This window comes from Lithobates pipiens, unplaced genomic scaffold (assembly GCF_037356315.1).
Source record: "Lithobates pipiens isolate NorthernLeopardFrog02 unplaced genomic scaffold, aLitPip1_a1.2 Scaffold_8, whole genome shotgun sequence".
NCBI lineage: Eukaryota > Metazoa > Chordata > Amphibia > Anura > Ranidae > Lithobates > Lithobates pipiens.
Window position 1 is genome coordinate 667,666,935 of NW_027507903.1, and position 21,432 is coordinate 667,688,366.

General features: G+C 44.5%; 1 protein-coding gene across 2 annotated transcripts in view; it reads left to right on the forward strand.

The window, feature by feature from the left end:
- LOC143961906 (sentrin-specific protease 3-like) overlaps positions 1–21,146 on the forward strand; it is a 47,945-nt gene extending 26,799 nt beyond the window's left edge. For both annotated transcript variants that reach the window (XM_077471239.1, XM_077471240.1), the window contains exons 7-11: positions 3,486–3,563; positions 6,396–6,533; positions 17,395–17,478; positions 17,572–17,622; positions 20,572–21,146. In XM_077471239.1, the coding sequence (XP_077327365.1) occupies positions 3,486–3,563; positions 6,396–6,533; positions 17,395–17,478; positions 17,572–17,622; positions 20,572–20,682 (462 nt within the window). In that variant the 3' untranslated portion in view covers positions 20,683–21,146. The remainder of the gene's footprint in view (positions 1–3,485; positions 3,564–6,395; positions 6,534–17,394; positions 17,479–17,571; positions 17,623–20,571) is intronic.
- Positions 21,147–21,432: the final 286 nt, after the last annotated feature.

The following is a 21,432-nucleotide window of genomic DNA, read 5'->3' on the forward strand; positions in this document are numbered from 1 at the left end:
GGAGGTCACCAGAGATTCACAGGTTGGCACTGAAGTCCTCTTCCCCTCCTCCATGAAGACATCACAGAGCTGGTGGATGTTGGAGACCTTGCGCTCCTCCACCTTCCGTTTGAGGATGTCCCACAGATGCTCAATAGGGTTTAGGTCTGGAGACATGCTTGTCCAGTCCATCACCTTTACCCTCAGCTTCTTTAGCAAGGCAGTGGTCATCTTGGAGGTGTGTTTGGGGTCGTTATGTTGGAATACTGCCCTGCGGTCCAGTCTCTGAAGGGAGGGGATCATGCTCTGCTTTAGTATGTCACAGTACATGTTGGCATTCATGGTTCCCTCAATGATCTGTAGCTCCCCAGTGCTGGCAGCACTCATGCAGCGCCAGACCATGACACTCCCACCACCATGCCTGACTGTAGACAAGACACACGTGTCTTTGTAATCCTCACCTGGTTGCCCCCACACATGCTTGTCACCATCTGGACCAATTAAGTTTATCTTGGTCTCATCAGACCACAGGACATGGTTCCAATAATCCATGTCCTCAGTCTGCTTGTTTTCAGCAAACTGTTTGCAGGCTTTCTTGTGCATCATCTTTAGAAGAGGCTTCCTTCTGGAATTTGATGCAGTGTGCGGCGTATGGTCTGAGCACTGACAGGCTGACACCCCCCCACCCCTTCAACCTCTGCAGCAATGCTGGCAGCACTCTATGTCTATTTCCCAAAGACAACCTCTGGATATGGCGCTGAGCACGTGGCCTCAACTTCTTTGGTCGACCATGGCGAGGCCTGTTCTGAGTGGAACCTGTCTTGTTAAACTGCTGTATGGTCTTGGCCACCGTGCTGCAGTTCAGTTTCAGAGTCTTGGCAATCTTCTTATAGCCTAGGCCATCTTTATGTAATTTTTTTTCAGATCCTCAGAGTTCTTTGCCATGAGGTGCTATGTTGAACTTCCAGTGACCAGTATGAGAGAGCAAGAGCGATAACACCAAATTGAACACACCTGCTCCTCATTCACATCTGAGACCTTATAACACTAACGAGTCACATGACACCGGGGGAGGGAAAATGGCTAATTGGGCCCAATTTGGACATTTTCACTTAGGGCTTTACTGACTTTGTTGCCAGCGGTTTAGACATTAATGGCTGTGTGTTGAGTTATTTTGACGGGACTGAAAATGTACGCTTTTATACAAGCTGTACACTCACTACTTTACATTGTAGACAAGTGTCATTTCTTCAGTGTTGTCACATGAAAAGATAGAAGAAAAGATTTACATAAATGTGAAGGGTGTACTTTTGTGAGATACTTATTTTACCCGGGAAGTATGTACAATATGGAACACGTCACCATTTTTCTAGGTAAATCTATTTCTACAGGTGATATTGACATGAAACTTTCACCACATGTCAGTAACAGCCCCTGCAATCCATACATACAAAGACACCAAAACAGTCAGAAATTATAGCGGATTTCCACACACATTTTGAAGGTCCAATCACTCATGCCCCTAAATGCTGTAATAAATGGCTATATATATATATATATATATATATAATTTTTTTTTTTCTCTTTGTACATATGTTTTTTTCACTTTCTTCTGCAGCTGCCTTGGTGATTTACGTCACTAGGCGATCTGCAATGGCTCCTGGGATAGCGGCGTCATGTATCCCAGGAGTCCTTGTGAATCGCTCAGTGGTGAAATCTTGCGTTATTTCCAGACCGGAAATGACCAGAACGGGAGGACCAAGATGTCATGTTTGACAAGTTGCTATAGCAATGGGGTGGGAACTTCCACCGATGCCACCATTGTTATGGCAACCTGTCGGGAAGATATAGAGCTGCTCAGTGCACAGGCACGAGATCAGGGGGGGTGCATGCTGGGTAGCCGGCTGCACCGAATTCCGGAAATCAAGACGCGGGCTTGAGATGCCCACAGATGACATGGAACTTGCCTGCTTCTGAGATTTGGTTAGTCTTAAAATATTTTAATACACACTACAGGAACTACTCGTGACCTGTTCTAAATGTTGCTAGATATATTTAAACAAGTATGGAGGAGCGTTTATAAAAAGTTTTTGGGGGACTGGAACTCCGCTTTAAAAATATGTGTAATAAAATAGAATGGCACAGGAAAAAAGTATTGAACACGTGACGAAAGGGAGGTGCAAAAAGGGTATGGAAAGCCAAGACACCAGTTGAAATCTCTCAATAATTAGAAAACTATCCTGCCCCTTGGTGCAAATTAATATCAGCTGGTTTAGTCTCAACTGATGGCCTATAAAAAGGTGTCTCATTACCAAGGTGTCACACAAGAAACCTCTTCATGATGATGGGTAAGAGCGTAGAGCTCTTTCAAGACCTTTGCAACCTTATTGTTGCAAAACATACTGATGGCATTGGGTGCAGAAGGACTTCTGAATGTTCCAGTGAGCACTGTTGGGGCCATAATCCGTTAAGTGGAAAGAACATAATTTCACCATAAACCGGCCATGACTAAGTGCTCCTTCCAAGGTTTCCAAAGAGGTAAAAAATGATCAGAAGAGTTGTCCAAGAGCCTGGGACCACTTATGGAGATCTTCAGAAAGACCTGGAATTATCAGGTACAATTGTTTAAAAAAAAACAATAAGTAATGCAGTCACCCGCCATGGCCTGTATGCACACTCACCATGCAAGTCTCCATTGCTGAAGAAAAAGCATGTTGAAGCTTGTTTAGAGTTTGCTGCTCAACATTTAGCCAAGACTGTAAAATACGGGGAGACTATAGTTTGGTCAGATGAGACCAAACCTGAACTCTTTGGCTGCCATAATACACACCATGTTTTGAAGGTCAAATAGCACTTCACCCCAAAAAACAACCCCCCTACCAACAGCGAGTTTTGGAGGTAGGGACATCATCTTGTTGGCGGGGCTGTTTTTCAGCATACGGGACTGGCAACCTTCTGATAAAAATCTGCTGCCATCTACCAGGATGATGAAGATAAAATGAGGGCGGGCATTTCAGCAAGACAATGATCCCAAAGCCAAGGAGACTCTCAAATGGTTTCAAAGAAAGAGAAAATAAAGCTGCTTTAATGGCCCAACCAATCACCTGACTTGAATCCAATATAAAATCTATGGAAAGAACTAAAGATCAGAGTTCATAGAAGAGACTCGTGAAACCTTGAAGATTTGAAGACTGTATAGAAGAATGGGCCAAAATCCCACCTGAGCAATGACTAGTCCATACTATAGGCGTCCTGAAGCTGTCATTACCAACAAAAGATTTTGTACTAAGTATTAAATACATTTCTGTTGGTGTGTTCAATACTTTTTCCGCGTGTCATTCCATTTTATTACACAGAACTTAATTTCTGAACTTATTTACCTAGAAAAATGGTGACGTGTAAAATAGTTTTTTTTTTTAGCCGCTGTGTGTGTGTCTATAATGAGGTGGGTAATATCTCTATTGTGGACAGAATATTCTAAAGACCTGATCATCTTCCCATTTTAGGTTCACTTTTTCAACAGTTTTTTCTACGATAAATTGAGAACCAAGGGATATGAAGGCGTAAAGAGGTGGACGAAGAACGTAAGTGTGTCCTGATGAAGATTGCTGGTACCTGTAGTTTCTCTAGCCTGCTGCTTCCAACAGTGACCATACAGTGGGGAAGTTCTCTGCTTGGGGTTAGGTTCTAGAACATCTTTTAATGTCTCAAAATATTTAGGCCCTTGGTCACCATTGTCCTTCAGCTGTCCCCTGGCTAGGCTAGGTCACCATTGTCCTTCAGCTGTCCCCTGGCTAGGCTAGGTCACCAGTGTCCTTCAGCTGTCCCCTGGCTAGGCTAGGTCACCAGTGTCCTTCAGCTGTCCCCTGGCTAGGCTAGGTCACCAGTGTCCTTCAGCTGTCCCCTGGCTTGGCTAGGTCACCAGTGTCCTTCAGCTGTCCCCTGGCTAGGCTAGGTCACCAGTGTCTTCTAGCTGTCCCCTGGCTAGGCTAGGTCACCAGTAGTGTCTTTTAGCTGTCCCCTGGCTAGGCTAGGTCACCAGTAGTGTCTTTTAGCTGTCCCCTGGCTAGGCTAGGTCACCAGTAGTGTCTTTTAGCTGTCCCCTGGCTAGGCTAGGTCACCAGTAGTGTCTTTTAGCTGTCCCCTGGCTAGGCTAGGTCACCAGTAGTGTCTTTTAGCTGTCCCCTGGCTAGGCTAGGTCACCAGCGCCTTTCCAGGCAGATCTTGTTTAAAACCAGAGAATAAACTTTATTTTATTATTTATACATTGCCATGGCTTCAGAAACATGAGTGTCAGCTGACATAATGACGCAGGTGTCATCAACCGTCACACTCCACCATGGAGTCCAACATTGCCTTGCTTGTAGGGAATGTTCCCCCTACACTGCTTTTGTGCTGCCACCTAGAGTTCTGATCTAGTGCATGTGCAGACACCGCAGTGTGTCTACCCAGACATCTGACCCCCCTACACGTGCAGAAAAGCTGCATTTCCTACCAGTAAACTGGCAGAGACCCTGCTCCGTTTCTGTGTATGCCTCAGATCCTGCAAGTTGTCTCCTGGGATACGTGATGTAGGATTCCCAGGAGACAGATCACAGGACCTCGTGCACGGTTCCTGTGGGGTTAGGGGTTGGGAGAGAGGAACATTAGAAAAGGGGTGACAGTCTGCTTTAATCTTCAGAAAAAAAATGTGAATTTTAAGAGTAAAAAAAAAAGGGGAGACTGCCATTTCATTGCTTAATTTGGAGCTGCGATTGTTAAAGCTCAGCTTACATAATGCTCTGGAGTAGCTTCCCTGCTGCTACAACCAGCCATATGTCGCTCTGTTGCTACTCCCTCGCTAGCGATTTAGTTCCAGCAGTGCTTCAGGCACCGACGGAGCGACTTCCACCGGGGATCACAAAAGCTCAATTTCCGTCATTATGCCGCCGGCGTGGTGTCACCACCATACAATCACAGATGAAGCATTGCGCAGAAACTACACGGCTTCCGGCTCCCACATCTGCCAATGAAACATGGAAATGAGTTTATTAGGAAATAAGTATGTTTGGTAATATAAGAAGAAAAGTTTACTAAATAGTTGGGTGAAGTTATATCAGTGAAAGAGGAGGGCAGAAAATGTTGATTCCAACAAATGGGAGAGCTAGGACATTGTTGCTCATATGGAAGGATTGTAAAGGACAAGGAATGAACTCCGGACAGTTTGGTACAGTGATATGATGCAGGAGTAGATGTTGAGGGTATGACAGTGGGCAGTATGTACAGGAGAGGAGTGTAGTGGGTATGATAGTTGGGCAGGTTGTACAGGAGAGGGGTTTGGAGGGTTTGATGGCTGGCAGTATTTTACAGGTTAGGAGTGTGGAAGGTATGTCATGGGCAGTATGTACAGGAGAGGAGTGTGCAAGGTATGACAGTAAGCGGTATGTACAGGAGAGGAATGTGGAGGGTATGAAAGTGGGCAGTATGTACAGGAGAGGAGTGTGGACGGTATGACAGTGGACAGTATGCACAAGAGGAATGTGGAGGGTATGACAGTGGACAGTATGCACAAGAGGAATGTGGAGGGTATGACAGTGGACAGTATGCACAAGAGGAATGTGGAGGGTATGACAGTGGACAGTATGCACAAGAGGAATGTGGAGGGTATGACAGTGGGCAGTATGCACAAGAGGAATGTGGAGGGTATGACAGTGGGCAGTATGTACAAGAGGAATGTGGAGGGTATGACAGTGGGCAGTATGTACAAGAGGAATGTGGAGGGTATGACAGTGGGCAGTATGTACAAGAGGAATGTGGAGGGTATGACAGTGGGCAGTATGTACAAGATGAATGTGGAGGGTATGACAGTGGGCAGTATGTACAAGAGGAATGTGGAGGGTATGACAGTGGGCAGTATGTACAAGAGGAATGTGGAGGGTATGACAGTGGGCAGTATGTACAAGATGAATGTGGAGGGTATGACAGTGGGCAGCATGTACAAGAGGAATGTGGAGGGTATGACAGTGGGCAGCATGTACAAGATCAATGTGGAGGGTATGACAGTGGGCAGTATGTACAGGATGAATATGGAGGGTATGACAGTGGGCAGTATGTACAGGATGAATGTGGAGGGTATGACAGTGGGCAGTATGTACAGGAGGAGTGTGGAGGATTGTGAGGCCCCCCCGCCCCCCAAATGACTGAGCTCTTTGATGCATTAAGCAGAACTCTCAACACCGTGACCTACATTTTATGAATGGGCCGTACAGTTCATGCCAGAGAAGAGCTAGAGATACATTGCAATGTGTAGCAATTCAGGATATTTGGTCCTCCTTATGAGTGTCATCCAGTGTATAGGGGGGGTTGGGGTCTGGGTAGGTGTCTAATAGGAGGTCTATACTATGTGTCATGTGATTCTCTATCTCCTCTTCCTCCAGGTTGATATATTCAGTAAGCAGTTCTTGTTGATCCCCATACACCTGGAGGTGCACTGGTCGCTCGTCTGCGTCGACGTCTCTAAACGGACCATTACTTACTTTGATTCCCAGCGTACGCTGAACAGGCGCTGCCCGAAGGTGAGCTGTGCTGGGACCCATTGTGTGATGTGTGCTTCCTATCTGTATACGTATTTCACGTCTCTACAACGCTCCCTTTTTCATCGCTCTCATCTGTAGACTACGGAACTGTATTTGGCGCCTCCTAGTGTAAGCTTGACGTATTGGCAGCCCATAGAACTAAAGCTGCTCCGCTGGCTCAGAAATTGTCTTTTTTTTAAATGAAAGATGATGTCATAAATAGAGGTCGACCGATATGGGTTTTTCTCTGGCCGATGCCGATATTTAGAATTCGCCACGGCCGATATATGATGCCGAATTTTTTGGGCCGATATGTTAGGCCGATTTTTATTTATTTATTTATTTTTTTTCCCCCTTCATCTTATAAAATCTAACAGTTAGACCCCTTTCCCACTGGGGCGTTTTTCAGGCGCTTTTGGGCTAAAAATAGCGCCTGTAAAGTGCCTGCAAAACGGCTCCCCCTGCAGTCTGTGTGGAAGCCCCGAGTGCTGTCACACTGAGGAGATGCGCTGGCAGGACGTTAAAAAAAAAAGTCAAGCAAACAGCATCTTTGGAGTGGTGTATACCGCTCCTCCACCACTCCTGCCCATTGATAATAATGGGCACCACTCCCGAAGCACCTGCAATGCGATTTGGCAGCAGCGCTTCACGGGCGCATTTAACCTCCTCCTCGGCCGCTAGCTGGATTATAAGTGCCCTGCTAAAATGACGGTAAAGCACCGCTAAAACGGGCAGCGTTTTACAGTCAACGCCTGCCCGCCCCAGTGTGAAAGCAGCATTAAGTGATACAGAAAATTTCTTATATTTAAACATTTATTAAACAAAACCTCCACTCAGTTCACTTGTATGTATAATTTAGATTTAATTTTTTTTATATATACTGTATTTATCGGCGTATAACACGCGCCGACGTATAACACGCACCCCAAGTTTAGGGGGGAATTTTAAAGAAAAAAACTTTTAGGAGGGAAGTTTAAGGAAAAAAAACTTACATTTAAATGCCCATCAATGCAGCCTTATCAGTGTCACTTGCAGCCTTGCATTTAGCCTCGTGTGTCACTTGCAGCCTTGCATTTAGCCTCGTGTGTCACTTGCAGCCTTGCATTTAGCCTCATCAGTCACTTGCAGCCTTGCATTTAGCCTCGTCAGTCACTTGCAGCCTTGCATTTAGCCTCGTCAGTCACTTGCAGCCTTGCATTTAGCCTCGTCAGTCACTTGCAGCCTTGCATTTAGCCTCGTCAGTCACTTGCAGCCTTGCATTTAGCCTCGTCAGTCACTTGCAGCCTTGCATTTAGCCTCGTCAGTCACTTGCAGCCTTGCATTTAGCCTCGTCAGTCACTTGCAGCCTTGCATTTAGCCTCGTCAGTCACTTGCAGCCTTGCATTTAGCCTCGTCAGTCACTTGCAGCCTTGCATTTAGCCTCGTCAGTCACTTGCAGCCTTGCATTTAGCCTCGTCAGTCACTTGCAGCCTTGCATTTAGCCTCGTCAGTCACTTGCAGCCTTGCATTTAGCCTCGTCAGTCACTTGCAGCCTTGCATTTAGCCTCGTCAGTCACTTGCAGCCTTGCATTTAGCCTCGTCAGTCACTTGCAGCCTTGCATTTAGCCTCGTCAGTCACTTGCAGCCTTGCATTTAGCCTCGTCAGTCACTTGCAGCCTTGCATTTAGCCTCGTCAGTCACTTGCAGCCTTGCATTTAGCCTCGTCAGTCACTTGCAGCCTTGCATTTAGCCTCGTCAGTCACTTGCAGCCTTGCATTTAGCCTCGTCAGTCACTTGCAGCCTTGCATTTAGCCTCGTCAGTCACTTGCAGCCTTTTCTGTGGCTTTGTCATTTAAAAATGGCGCCGCCGAGATACAGAGCGGATGTCCTGTGTATCTCGGCGGCGCTCGGTAGTTCTCGGCGGCTTTCAGCTATTTTCGGCCGAACTTGGCTATCTCCGGCCGTTGCTGGCTATCTTCGGCCTGCACTCTGCTATTTTCGGCCACAGTCAGCCGTTCTCGGCGGCTTTCAGCTTTCCGAAAGCTGCCAAGAACGGCCGAGAATGGCCGAAGATAGCCGGGAACGGCCGAGTGCACCGAAAATACCCCCGAAGCCGCAAAGAGCGGCTGAAAGGGTTACAAATTGTGGGGGGGGAGGTTAATAGGGGGAAAAAAAAACACAGGTGGGAACAGAAATATGGGGAGCATTGATCCCTTCTGACAAGGGGGAGAATTTCGCCTTCTGCTGACTTATCTACTCCGCCTCCTCCCCCACCTCAAAGGCCGCTTTAACAGAGTCGTAGGATATCCTGTAATATAGAACCTAGTTATATTCTTGCTTGAGCCATAACTCCAGTATATTTTGGGGTGGATGTAAAATGTTTCCAACAGGTCCAAATTATGTTACATTTTTGAGGTTGTATCTCTGGAAATGTGAATCAGTTCTTCCATGTCCGCCATTTTGTTGATCCTATGAAACCATTCTTTCAGTGTGGGGACCTTGGGGGAGCCCCAGTGGACGGGAATGCATTGTTTCACTGCGTTTAAGCATGAACATTGCAAGTGACTTGTGATAGGTGCAGTGTGGTAGAGGTGACAAGTGGAGGAGGCATTGGGCAGGGGTCGCGTCTATCTGGTAAGATGTCACTTGGGATGTGATTTGACAAATTTCCTTCTAGAAGGTCTGTATCAACAGACACGTCCACCATATGTGCACTAATGTCCAAACATGATTAGGCTAGGTCACCCCTCCAGGGTAATTGTGGTTCAGCTCTATCACCTTGATTGTAATTGTAAATGTACACATATTAGCTTCATTAACTGTTTGTGAAGTTAGCTGTTTTCAGCCATTGGATATTGGTTTCCGTAAGAAATGATGGATTGTCCTTTACTTTCCTCTGTGCTTGTATTATTTTCTTTGTTTCCCCCAATAAAAATGTTTATAAAAAAATTTTTTAAAAAAAATTGTGGGGGATCGGCGTATAACACACACCCCCACTTTCCCCCTGATTTTAGGGGGGGAAAAGTGCGTGTTATACGCCGATAAATACGGTATATATTATTGGGGGTTCTAAGTGAATTTCCAGCAGAAAATACAGGATTTTTATTTGTAAGCATCAAGTGTCAAAAAAGATTTAGTCTTTAAATTGGTTAAACTGAGAACTTCTACACACTGAGATGAATTCATTCAGAAGTGTAAACATTGTATCTCTTTGATCTTTTCTTGGCAGACTGCCCAGAGAGGAGACAAGTCCCTTCACTGCTGTCTTCAGGCAACTTGCATTGACTTCTATTACTGAAGTCATTTGCAAGTCGTGCTGAATATATCATCGGCCTGGCCGATGCCCATTAATTAAATGCCAAATATCGGCCGATATATCGGTCGACCTCTAGTCATAAACATTGGAGATTTTCAGATAATTGTACACATGTAATGGTGCCAGGAAATAGGAAATGGATGTGACACAGCTGTCTTAGGATGGGTAAAAATGTTTAACGCTGAACTCCAGCTTTTCCAACAAGGGGTCATGTACAGTACATTGTATGGAGATTCATGATGTTTTTTTTTTTTTATGACTCTGATCCCCGCTGTGTGTTATGGGCCCATGCACAGAAATCTCTAACATGGAGCTGCATTCAGCTGCGGTCTAACCTTAGACGCATGTAAATGTTTGCGCTAACAATTATATGCATAAAACTCTTAGTGTAATTATACAGCTATTAGTGTAAACATATGCTTTTGGCCCTGAATACCCAGGATGCTAGGCAGCTTAGCAAGTGAGGATGCTAGGTGGCAGGAGATGCTTGCATCTTAACTGAAGACACTAGGCAGGAGGAGATGTCTGCACCTTAGCAACTGAGGATGGTAGGCAGCAGGAGATGCCTTTTCCTTAGCAACTGAGGATACTAGGCAGCAGGAGATGCCTTTTCCTTAGCAACTGAGGATACTAGGCAGCAGGAGATGCCTTTTCCTTAGCAACTGAGGATACTAGGCAGCAGGAGATGCCTTTTACTTAGCAACTGAGGATACTAGGCAGCAGGAGATGGCTTTTCCTTAGAAACTGAGGATACTAGGCAGCAGGAGATGGCTTTTTCTTAGCAACTACGGATGCTAGGCAGCAAGAGATGTCTGCACCTTGGCAACTGAGGATGCTAGGCAGTAGGAGATGTCTGCACCTTAGCAACTGAGGATACTAGGCAGCTGGAGATGCTTGTTTCTTAGCAGCTGAGGATGCTAGGCAGCAGGAGATGTCTGTACCTTGGCAACTGAGGAAGCTAGGCAGTAGGAGATGTCTATCTTAGCAACTGAGGAAGCTAGGCAGTAGGAGATGTCTGTACCTTAGCAACTGAGGATATTAGGCAGCTGGAGATGCTTGTTTCTTAGCAGCTGAGGATGCTAGGCAGCAGGAGATGTCTGTACCTTGGCAAACGAGAATGCTAGGCAGCAGCAGATGTCTGCACCTTAGCAACTGAGGATGGTAGACAGCAGGAGATGCCTTTTCCTTAGGAACTGAGGATACTAGGCAGCAAGAGATGCCTTTTTCTTAGCAACTGAGAATGCTAGGCAGCAGGAGATGGCTGCATCCTAACAACTAAAGGCAGCAGGTATTGCTTGCCTCCTAGCAACTGAGGATGCTAGGCAGCAGGAGATGCCTGTATCCCTAGTAAACCAAAGATGCTGAGCAGCAGAAGATGCATGCGTCCCAACAACTGAAGCCAGGTATTGCCTGTCTCCTAGCAACTGAGGAAACTAAGCAACAGGAGATGCCTGTATGCATAGTAAACCAAGGACACTAAGCATCAGAAAATGCTTGCAGCTCAAGAACTGAAAACACTAGGCTGCAGATATTGCCTGCATCCTTGCAACCAAGGCTGCAAGGCAGCGGGAGGGGCCTGAATTCTAGCAACTGAAGACACCAGGGATTGCCTTCATATCCGCAACCAAGGATGCTAGGCAGCAGGAGACACCTGCATCCTTATTTGCAAAACTACTACTTTCTGGTTAAAGTTGGCTGTGGAGCACTTTCCAGGTCCAGAACCATTGGATTTTGCCTTGGCCAAGTTGTCCTGTCTCCAAAAACTAGGGGAGTAGACCAGACGGCTCAAGCACTGTGAGCTGCTCATTTTCACAGGAGGTGTTGACGCTGTGGGACTGAGTGCTGATGACATGCAGCGTTGAAGTATCCACCTGCTGCTACTCCTGCTTGAAAAGGGCCACATTGAACGTTGATCTGTTCCTGCTGCCTACAGTGATTTTGGTCACCTAATAATCTAACCTTCCCCTTCTATCTAGGGGGTTTTTCGTAATTACCTAAGGCCTTTCCTCTTACACTGAGCCTATACACATTTCCATACCACCATGTGGTTACGGTACGTCTCATCCTAGACACGGGTTGGGGGGACAAGGGGCTTGTATTGAACAGTCCCCCAACTTGCATTCTACTAATGGTTCTGGGTCTCTACACCTACCAACGGTGCCAACATCTGCAGCCTGGAATCACTATATCCTCGACTTTTAGACTGCTCCAACTCCTCCTTTGCTCTAATGGGTTTGGCTGGACCCTCTCACCTGAATATTTTACCATGGTAATGCAAGATTTATTGAGGTCCTTCAGATGGCTCACAGAGCTGCAGCCAGGCCCCCGGTTCCTGACTCTGTTAGTAATTTGCCATGGGTGCTTCTGGGTGTCCCAAAGATGTCACTTCCTGTTTCCCTTTTAATAAATGAGATTATATGACCATCCTAATGTATGTTATGCATGCTACTTGCCTGTAAAAGCCTCCCTTGTTTAGACTTCCAAATCACAAAGTATCCCAATTGTATATCCTTTTACGAGCACATTATACCCCAGTAAATTCTCTACAGAATGGCCAAACTACCTGACTCAGTGTGTGGCAAGTGTAAAATGGTGCTAGGTGACCTGATGCATCTCCTCTGGCATTGCCCCAAACTCCATAGATATTGGAAGGGGGGTTCTGACCACGCTTAACCAGGTATTCCAAACAAATGTCCCTCTTGATGATCCACTATGTTGCCTTCTAGGAGTACTGGAGAGGGCAATCCAGAGGAAATGACAAGGATGGCCTTCGCCAGAGCCTTCTTCCAAGCTAGGAAAATAGTAAATCGAAGAAATTTCAGAGAGCAGATAAAAATCTGTCCCTCAAGAATAATTTGGATTTTAAGGATGCCTATGTCTGTCATGAGGCAAGCACAACCACAAAAGGTAATACAAAAAATATAGTTTATTAAAAAATATACAATTTTTAAAACAGTATTAGTCACAAAAACAAATGACCAAGATTAATACTCATTTTTGTGGAGCTTGAGCAGATGCTTATATATTTGGTAGCCAATGTGTTTCGCAGTCTAGATTGCTGCTTCTTCAGGGCTGTTCCCCATGCATCCAAATATTCTGACATTGATCATATCACGACATCGGCGAGGGCAGACACCATCCCTTGACAAACATGCAATGTCAGAATCGCCTATATAAGTGGTCATCAACCCTGTCCTCAGGGCCCACTAACAGGCCAGGTTTGCAAGATAACTGAAATACATCACAGGTGATATCATTTGCTGCTCAGTGATTGCCGTATTCTAGTCTGCATCTCCCCAAGGTAATACATAAAAGCTGGCCTGTTAGTGGGCCTTGAGGACAGGGTTGATGACCACTGACTTATATGGTCTTGTGGATGTCGAACCATATGTATAAGTTGGAAGAGTCTAGTATGTTGGTGGCTTATAAGTACTAGAGAACCAATAAGTGATATTGAAAATGGAGTGAAAGAAGTTGGTCACTCCAAAACCAAGACCGGGCGTATCCGTTCTGTTCCTCCCGACTAGGGGTAAGGATAAAGCTTGTGTCCTCCACTGGCATACACAGTGCGTCCTTCCCAGCTGCCATGATGAGTCACATTGGTTTTGGAGTGACCAACTTCTTTCACTCCACTTTTTAATATCGCTTACTGGTTCTCCAGTACTTATAGGCTACAACATACTAGACTATTCCAACTTATACATATGGTTCGGCATCCACAAGACCCATATGCTGATGTTGCGATGTGATCAATGTCAGAATATTTGAATGCATGGGGAACAGCCCTGAAGAAGCGGCAATCTAGACTTGGAAACACGTTGCCTACCTAATATATATAAGCATCTGTTCAAGCTCTTTGAAAATGAGTATTAATCTTCCGCATTTGTTTTTGTGACTATTACAGTTTTAAACTGTATATTTTGTTATCAATTATATTTTTTTTCTATTACCTTTTGTTGTTGAGCTTGTCTTAAGACAGACATAGGCATCCTTTTAAAAATCACAATTATCCTTGAGGGACAGATTTTTATCTGCTCTCTGAAATTCCTTCTATTTACCCTACATCAGGGATGTGGATGCAATACTCTGCCTCTATAATCTGTCCAAAAAAAAAAAATGTATAGAGATATATAGAGATATATATATAGAGATATATAGAGATATATAGAGATATATAGAGATATATAGAGATATATAGAGATATATAGAGATATATAGAGATATATAGAGATATATAGAGATATATAGAGATATATAGAGATATATAGAGATATATAGAGATAGTGGGGATCGAAAGTTTGGGCACCCCAGGTAAAAATGTGTATTAGGTCGGGTTCACACCGCTGCGATGCGGGAACGCCGCGAATCCGCGGCGTTTTCCCGCATCGCATTACTCCCGCCGGCAGTTCACACTGCCCTATGCGGACGGCTGGGAGTGTCAATGATATGTTAATGACACCCCCAGATCCGTCCGCATATCGCAGTGCGATCTGCCGACTCGCACAGGAATCGGATCGCATGGTGTGAACCCCCATGCGATCCGATTCTGTTGCGGACCAAAAAAAGGGTCCCGTGCGAGTTTGCTGCGGGAGCGATGCGAATTCAGCCATACTATCTGTATGGCTGAACTCGCATCGCTACGGAGATCGGATGTGATTTGCGGTGCGAATCACATCCGGATCTCCCCCCGCAGCAGTGTGAACCCAGCCTTAATGTGCATAACGAAGCCAAGGAAAGATGGAAAAATCTCCAAATGGCATCAAATTACAGATTAGACATTCTTATAATATGTCAAAAAAAGTTAGATTTTATTTCCATCATTTTACACTTTCAAAATTACAGAAAACAAAAAAATGGCGTCTGCAAAAGTTTGGGCACCCTGCAGAGTTAATATCTTATACTGCCCCCTTTGGCGAGTATCACAGCTTGTAAACGCTTTTTGTAGCCAGCCAAGAGTCTTTCAATTCTTGTTTGAGGTATCTTTGCCCATTCTTCCTTACAAAAGTGTTCCAGTTCTTTTGAGATTTCTGGGCTGTCTGTCACGCACTGCTTTTTTAAGGTCTATCCATAGATTTTCAATAATGTTGAGGTCAGGAGATAGTGAAGGCCATGGCAAAACCTTCAATTTACTCCTCTTGATGTAATCCCCCTGTGGATTTTGAGGTGTGTTTAGGATCATTATCCATTTGTAGAAGCCATCCTCTCTTTAACTTCAGATTTTTCACAGATGGCATCAAGTTACCATCCAAAATTTGCTGAAATTTTATTGAATCAATTTTTCCTTCTACTCGTGAAATGTTCCCTGTGCCACTGGCTGCAATACAACCCCAAAGCATGATTGATCCACCCCCATGCTTAACAGTCGGACAGAGGTTATTTTCATTAAATTCTGTACCCTTTCTTCTCCAAACGTACCTTTGCTCATTCCGGCCAAAAAGTTCTATTTTAACCTCATCGGTCCACAGAACTTGTTTCCAAAATGCCTCAGGCTTGCCTATATGTTCATTTGCAAAGTTCAAACGCTGATTTTTGTTTTGAGGATGTAGAAAAGGTTTTCTTCTGATGTCTCTTCCATGAAGACCATATTTGTACAAGTATCTCTTCATAGTGGACCACAACTCCAGTGTCTGCCAGATCTTTGTGGAGGGATCGTGCAGTCGAACGTGGGTTTTGAATTGCTTTTCTCACAATCCTGCGAGCTGTTCTGTCTGATATTTTTCTTGGTCTTCCAGATCTTGCTTTAACTTCCACTGTTCCTGATGACTGCCATTTCTTAATTACATTCCGAACAGAGGATATTGACATCTGAAAACGCTTTGCTATCTTCTTATAGCCTTCTCCAGTTTTGTGAGCGTCAACTATTTTCAGTTTCAGTTTTCTAGACAACTGCTTAGAAGAACCCATGGTGCTGATTGTTGGGGCAAGGTCAGATGAGTCTGGCCATTTAAAACCTTTGAGATTGACATCACTTGGTCTTCCCAGATGATGATTGAGAACAATCCATGACACTGGCAGGTCTCAGCTTTGCAAAGGGGGCAGTGCATGCTATAAATTCTGCAGGGTGCCCAAACTTTTGCAGACGCCATTTTTTTTTTTGTTTTCTGTAATTTTGAAAGTGTAAATGATGGAAATAAAATGTAATTATTTTTTTGACATATTATAAGAATGTCTAATCTGTAATTTGATGCCATTTGCAGATTTTTCCATCTTTCCTTGGCTTCGTTATGCACATTAATACACATTTTTACCTGGGGTGCCCAAACTTTCGATCCCCACTGTATATAGATACACATAGAGATCTCTCCCTCCATATGTACTAGGAAAATAATACTTATGAGCTGAAAATCTGCCATTCCGCCATCAGTTAAATCCTGGTTTCAGCACATGGGTAATACCCTTATCATGGAAAAATACCGTACATATATCAACATAGGGGGAAATCCTGGGAAATTTGAGATTATGGCCGCATGGCTTGAGACATCTGGTATTAGTCCCAGAGAACTAGTACAGATGATGCTGCTCAGATGCCCATGGATACAATGGATGCCCGGGGGAAATGTCTGCTTGAAAATAATGTAAGGTTGTAGGGAAAAAAGTGGGGATGTTGAGGCTGTCCGTACAATGGCAGGAGATCAGTGTATGTGCCATACATTGACTACTCACTGCTATGTGTTGAAGGATATGACTAATGGTTATGTCACTGATTTTTTTTTTTTTTTTTATGACAAATTGAAGTGTGATGTTTGTTTTAGATTTGCTTTGTGTTTTTCTTTTGTAATAAACCTTTTTGATTAAAAAAAGACATCTAAAAGCCCTGAGACTGCTGCTGGGTGCCGCCATCTTGGATTTGATGTCGACAGCCTTGGAATCACTCAAGTGGCTCCCTATAGCAGTCTCTCAGCCTTTTCAACACGGAGGAACCGCGTACAACTTATGATACATTAGTGTGGTCAGTAGGAAGAATGTTCCTTACACTTGTGGTCATTGGAATGAATTATCTTCTTACAGATGGCTAAAGATATCCAATGGCGCCAGTGGGAACTTCTATGGGAAGCATTTGCTCATTGCTCAGGGAATCCCTAGCAACATCTGGAGGGATTCTAGAGTTTTTCTAGAACTTTGGTTGAGGAACCCTGCTCTAAAGTATGTCCCATCACTCCTCCTTAAGCAGCTGATATAAAAGGATGTGTGGGGAGGAGAATGGAGGAGCTGGTCCAGCATCGACAGTAATTAGACGTTTCCAAACGAAGAGGGGCTGTGCTGAGAATTTAACACTTTGTGGAGGTTCAGTCCTTGGCAAGTTCAGAGGCATATTGCAATTCAGTAAAAAAAAAAAAAAAAAAGTTTATAAAAATGTAAAACACTGCAAGCATTTACAATGCTTACTTAGTTTTGTTTCTGTGCTTTAATTTGCAATTAATTTAAGTTGGAGACGGGTCTTAACGACATCACAGTCTACATGGTGGCAACGCTGCTGCGATCCACTGCTCAGCAAAAAGCGTTGTCCTCTTATTTCAGAAGATGGAAATATTTCTGGCCATAATGAAATTTCCCTTCCCTCCATAGCACATAGCCAAATATCTGCAGGCTGAAGCCGTGAAGAAGGAGCGTGCAGAATATGTGGAAGGCTGGAATGGACTCTTCAAGATGGTGAGCGCAGAACGGTCACTTTTAATCTGTTTTGGTAACGTTTTGTTATGAGTGTGATTTTTATTTTTTTTTTATTATTTTTTTTTATTTCAGAACGTGGCAAGACAGAATAATGACAGCGACTGTGGAGCGTTTGTTTTGCAGGTGAGGGCGCTCCACCTCTAAGCTGCCAATGATCGAGACTAAATATGACCGCTTCCCACCCCAGGGTTGGAGGAGAAGTCTTCCACCTCCCCTTCTTGGCCCGCCACCTTTGCTACTATTCCTCCATCTGCTTCTTTTCTAAACCCGAACTCTCATCTGCTCTTCCTTTCATTCCACAACCCCTTTGCCACATTACAACCCTCTCCCCCTATTCTCCCTCCTTTTATACTATTCCCTTCCATACCCTTTCCAAGACCAGCACATCACATTACGACCATCTCCTCCTATTCTCCCCTTTATACCATTCCCTACCCTTTCTGAGACCACCACATTGCGACCCTTTCTCCTCCTATATATGCCCTTTTATACCATTGCCTTTTTGAGACCAGCACACCACATTATGACCCTCTCCTCTTCCCTTCCCTGCCCTTTCCAAGACAGCACACCACATTATGACCCTCTCCTCTTCCCTTCCCTTCCTTTTCCAAGACAGCACACCACATTATGCCCCCCCCCCCCTTAATACCATTTCACTCCCTACTGTTTCCAAGACCAGCACACCACATTACGATCCTCTCCTCCTATTCCCCCCCTTTAGATCATTCCCTTCCCTACGCTCTCCCACTATTCCTCACCTCATACCATTTTCTGCCCTTCCTTACCCTTCCCAAGACCATCACACCACATTATGGCCCTCTCCTCCTATTTCTCCCCTTAATTCCCTTCCCTACACTCTCCAAGACCAGCACACCACATTAGAACACTCTCCTATTCCCCCCTTTAGATCATTCCCTTCCCTACCCTTTCCAAGACTAGCACACCACATTACAACCCTCTTCTCCTATTCCCTCTTTAGATCATTCCCTTCCCAAGACCAGCACACCACATTACGACCCCTCTCTGTGATCTCTGTAAAATATTATACAGTTTATATAGCGCCAACTGTTTGCGCAGAGCTTTACAAAATGAAGGTAGACATTACAGTATCAATACAATTTGGTACAAAAGGAATCGGAGTGCCCTGTTCGTTAGCGCTTACAATCAAACGTTGCATAAATTTACCAGCCTTTCTCAATCATTTACAGAGGAGCTCTTGAATTAAATGTCAAGCCTCAGGGATCCCTGGTTTCTACATCTCATGGCACATTAGCATAAACACTTAAGTTGTGGACATAAGAAATTATTTAGTAGGTAATGTGACTCACTTGGCATATTTGACACCTAGAGCTGCTTGATAACCACAACATCTTTTTTAGTAACTGTAATGAAGTGAAACAAATGGCCAAACAATTAAAGCGGTTGGTGAAAGTTGTAGTAAAGAAATGCCTGTTAAATGATTAGTGGAATAGCCACCATTACACTGATTTTCAGTGATGTGCCATCTTCCACTGGTTAATGGAACAGGGGCTTCTCGAAGTAGTGCTCCATGAAATGCTCCCTTATATTGGGCATCAGTGGAGACGTTTATTGTATATTTGTTTAGGTTATTAATAGAGAGGCTTTCTTATATAGGTGGTCAATGGAGAACAGCTGGTTTTTTTTTTTTATAGGCGTGTAGGTGGTCAATTAAGAAGGGCCTTCTTGTATAGTTGGTCTGCGAAGAAGGTCCATCTGGTAGAGTTGTATGGCGGAGAAGGTCCGTCTGGTAGAGTTGTATGGCGGAGAAGGTCCGTCTGGTAGAGTTGTATGGCGGAGAAGGTCCGTCTGGTAGGGTTGTATGGCGGAGAAGGTCCGTCTGGTAGAGTTGTATGGCGGAGAAGGTCCGTCTGGTAGAGTTGTATGGCGGAGAAGGTCCGTCTGGTAGAGTTGTATGGCGGAGAAGGTCCGTCTGGTAGGGTTGTATGGCGGAGAAGGTCCGTCTGGTAGGGTTGTATGGCGGAGAAGGTCCGTCTGGTAGGGTTGTATGGCGGAGAAGGTCCGTCTGGTAGGGTTGTATGGCGGAGAAGGTCCGTCTGGTAGGGTTGTATGGCGGAGAAGGTCCGTCTGGTAGGGTTGTATGGCGGAGAAGGTCCATCTGGTAGAGTTGTATGGCGGAGAAGGACCTTTTTATATAGGTGGTCAGCAAAGAGCCGCCTTGTTGAGATGGAACCCCTGATTTCTACAGCTCACCATGTTTTAATATAAACAGTAAGTTGTGGGTGTAAAAATAAAATAATGTGACACACAGGGCTACTCTATACCACAACATTTTCTGTATAGGTGTGTGTGTATATATAAGGTCATTACAAAGTGGGCTTCTTATATGGGTGTAGAGGTGGCCAGTGGAGAGGGACCACCTTGTCCACCATTGACCGTCTTGTCCACGTGGTGAGTGCGGAAGGGCCGCCTTGTGTAGAAATATAGGTGATTAGTGGTGAAGGTCCTTATGTGTGGTCAATGGAGGAGGTCTTTATATAGATGTATACCGTGGTCAGCAGAGAGAGATTTTCTGATATAGATGTAGCAATGGTCAGAAGAGAAGGACTTTCTTGTATAGGTCTGGAGATGGTTGGTGGGAAAAGTCCTTTTTGTATAGGTTGTCAATGGAGAACATCCTTTTTATATAGCTAGCCAGTAGTAAAGGTCCATATTATATACAGTAGGTAGTCAGCAGAAAATGGTTGTCTTATATAGGTGCTGTAGAGTTGGTCAGTGGAGAAAGTTCATCTTGTATAGGTAGTCTTAGAGGAGAAGGACCTTTTTATGTAGGCGGTCAATGGAGAAAAGACCTATGTAGATGGTTGGTGGAGAAGGTCCATCCTACTATAGGTGGTCAGAGAAGGGTTGTCTTAGGTGATGTAGAGGTTGTCTATGGAGCAGGGCCTTATATAATTGAATAGGTGGCCAATATAGGAGAGCCTTTATATATAGATGGTCAGTAACAAAGGGTTTTTCTGAGAAGGGTGGCCTTACAATGGTGGTCAGTGGGGAGAATGGCTGCTCTCATGTCCTGTTTCTTTGTCTTTGCAGTACTGCAAGTTCCTGGCACTGGAGCTGCCATTTTCCTTCGGCCAGCAAGACATGCCTAAACTGAGGCGCCAGATGTACAAGGAACTGTGTCATTGTAAGCTAACCGCGTGAAGAGAAGTAACCCGGCCCGAGCGTCCGGACTGAGCCAGAGTCCCGTGGTATTATGACAGAGGGGCTCTCCGTGATCTATCACTGCCCCGCTCTGTGCCCGTACTGTGAGGGGACAACCCCCTCACTCTACACCAAGGCTTTTTCAGCCTCCACTTGTACATTGTTTTATGGAGTCGCGGGGGGGTTTTCTAAATGCCCGTTCCCAAGGGTTTCCTTCTCGTCTCTGCAGACAGTCTTGTGTCTGTGTCCTGCCGAAAAACTTTTCTCAGACTATGTTACGCCCCCTTCTTCATCCTATGTGTCTTTATTTTTTATTGTTGTTTTTTTTTTTTTTTTTTTTTTTTTCTTATTTAAACGGTTTCTGGGAAAAGAGAAAAAAAAAACATTTGTAGGTCTTTTTTGTTTTTTGTTTTTTTGGCAGAAAAGAAGAAAAAGTGAAAAATAAATAAAATGTTCTATAGAAATCCTGTCTGTAAAGTCGCAGTTTTCAAAATGTCCTCTTTTAAAAAAAAAAAAAAAATCTGCTGTGGCTGCATCTCTTTGGCAAACCTATATTTGAGCGTGAAAAAAGGGCGGAGCTTAATGAAGTCATTTGGGTCAGTTCTGGGGAGGGGCTTATAGTTCGAAATATTTGGTTAGCCAACCTATATTTTGCGTGTGAAAGAGGGTGAAACCCAATGAAGTAAGTCTTTGGGTCTGTTCTGGGGTGGGGCTTAAAAAAAATATATGGTTAGCCAACCTGTTTGGTCT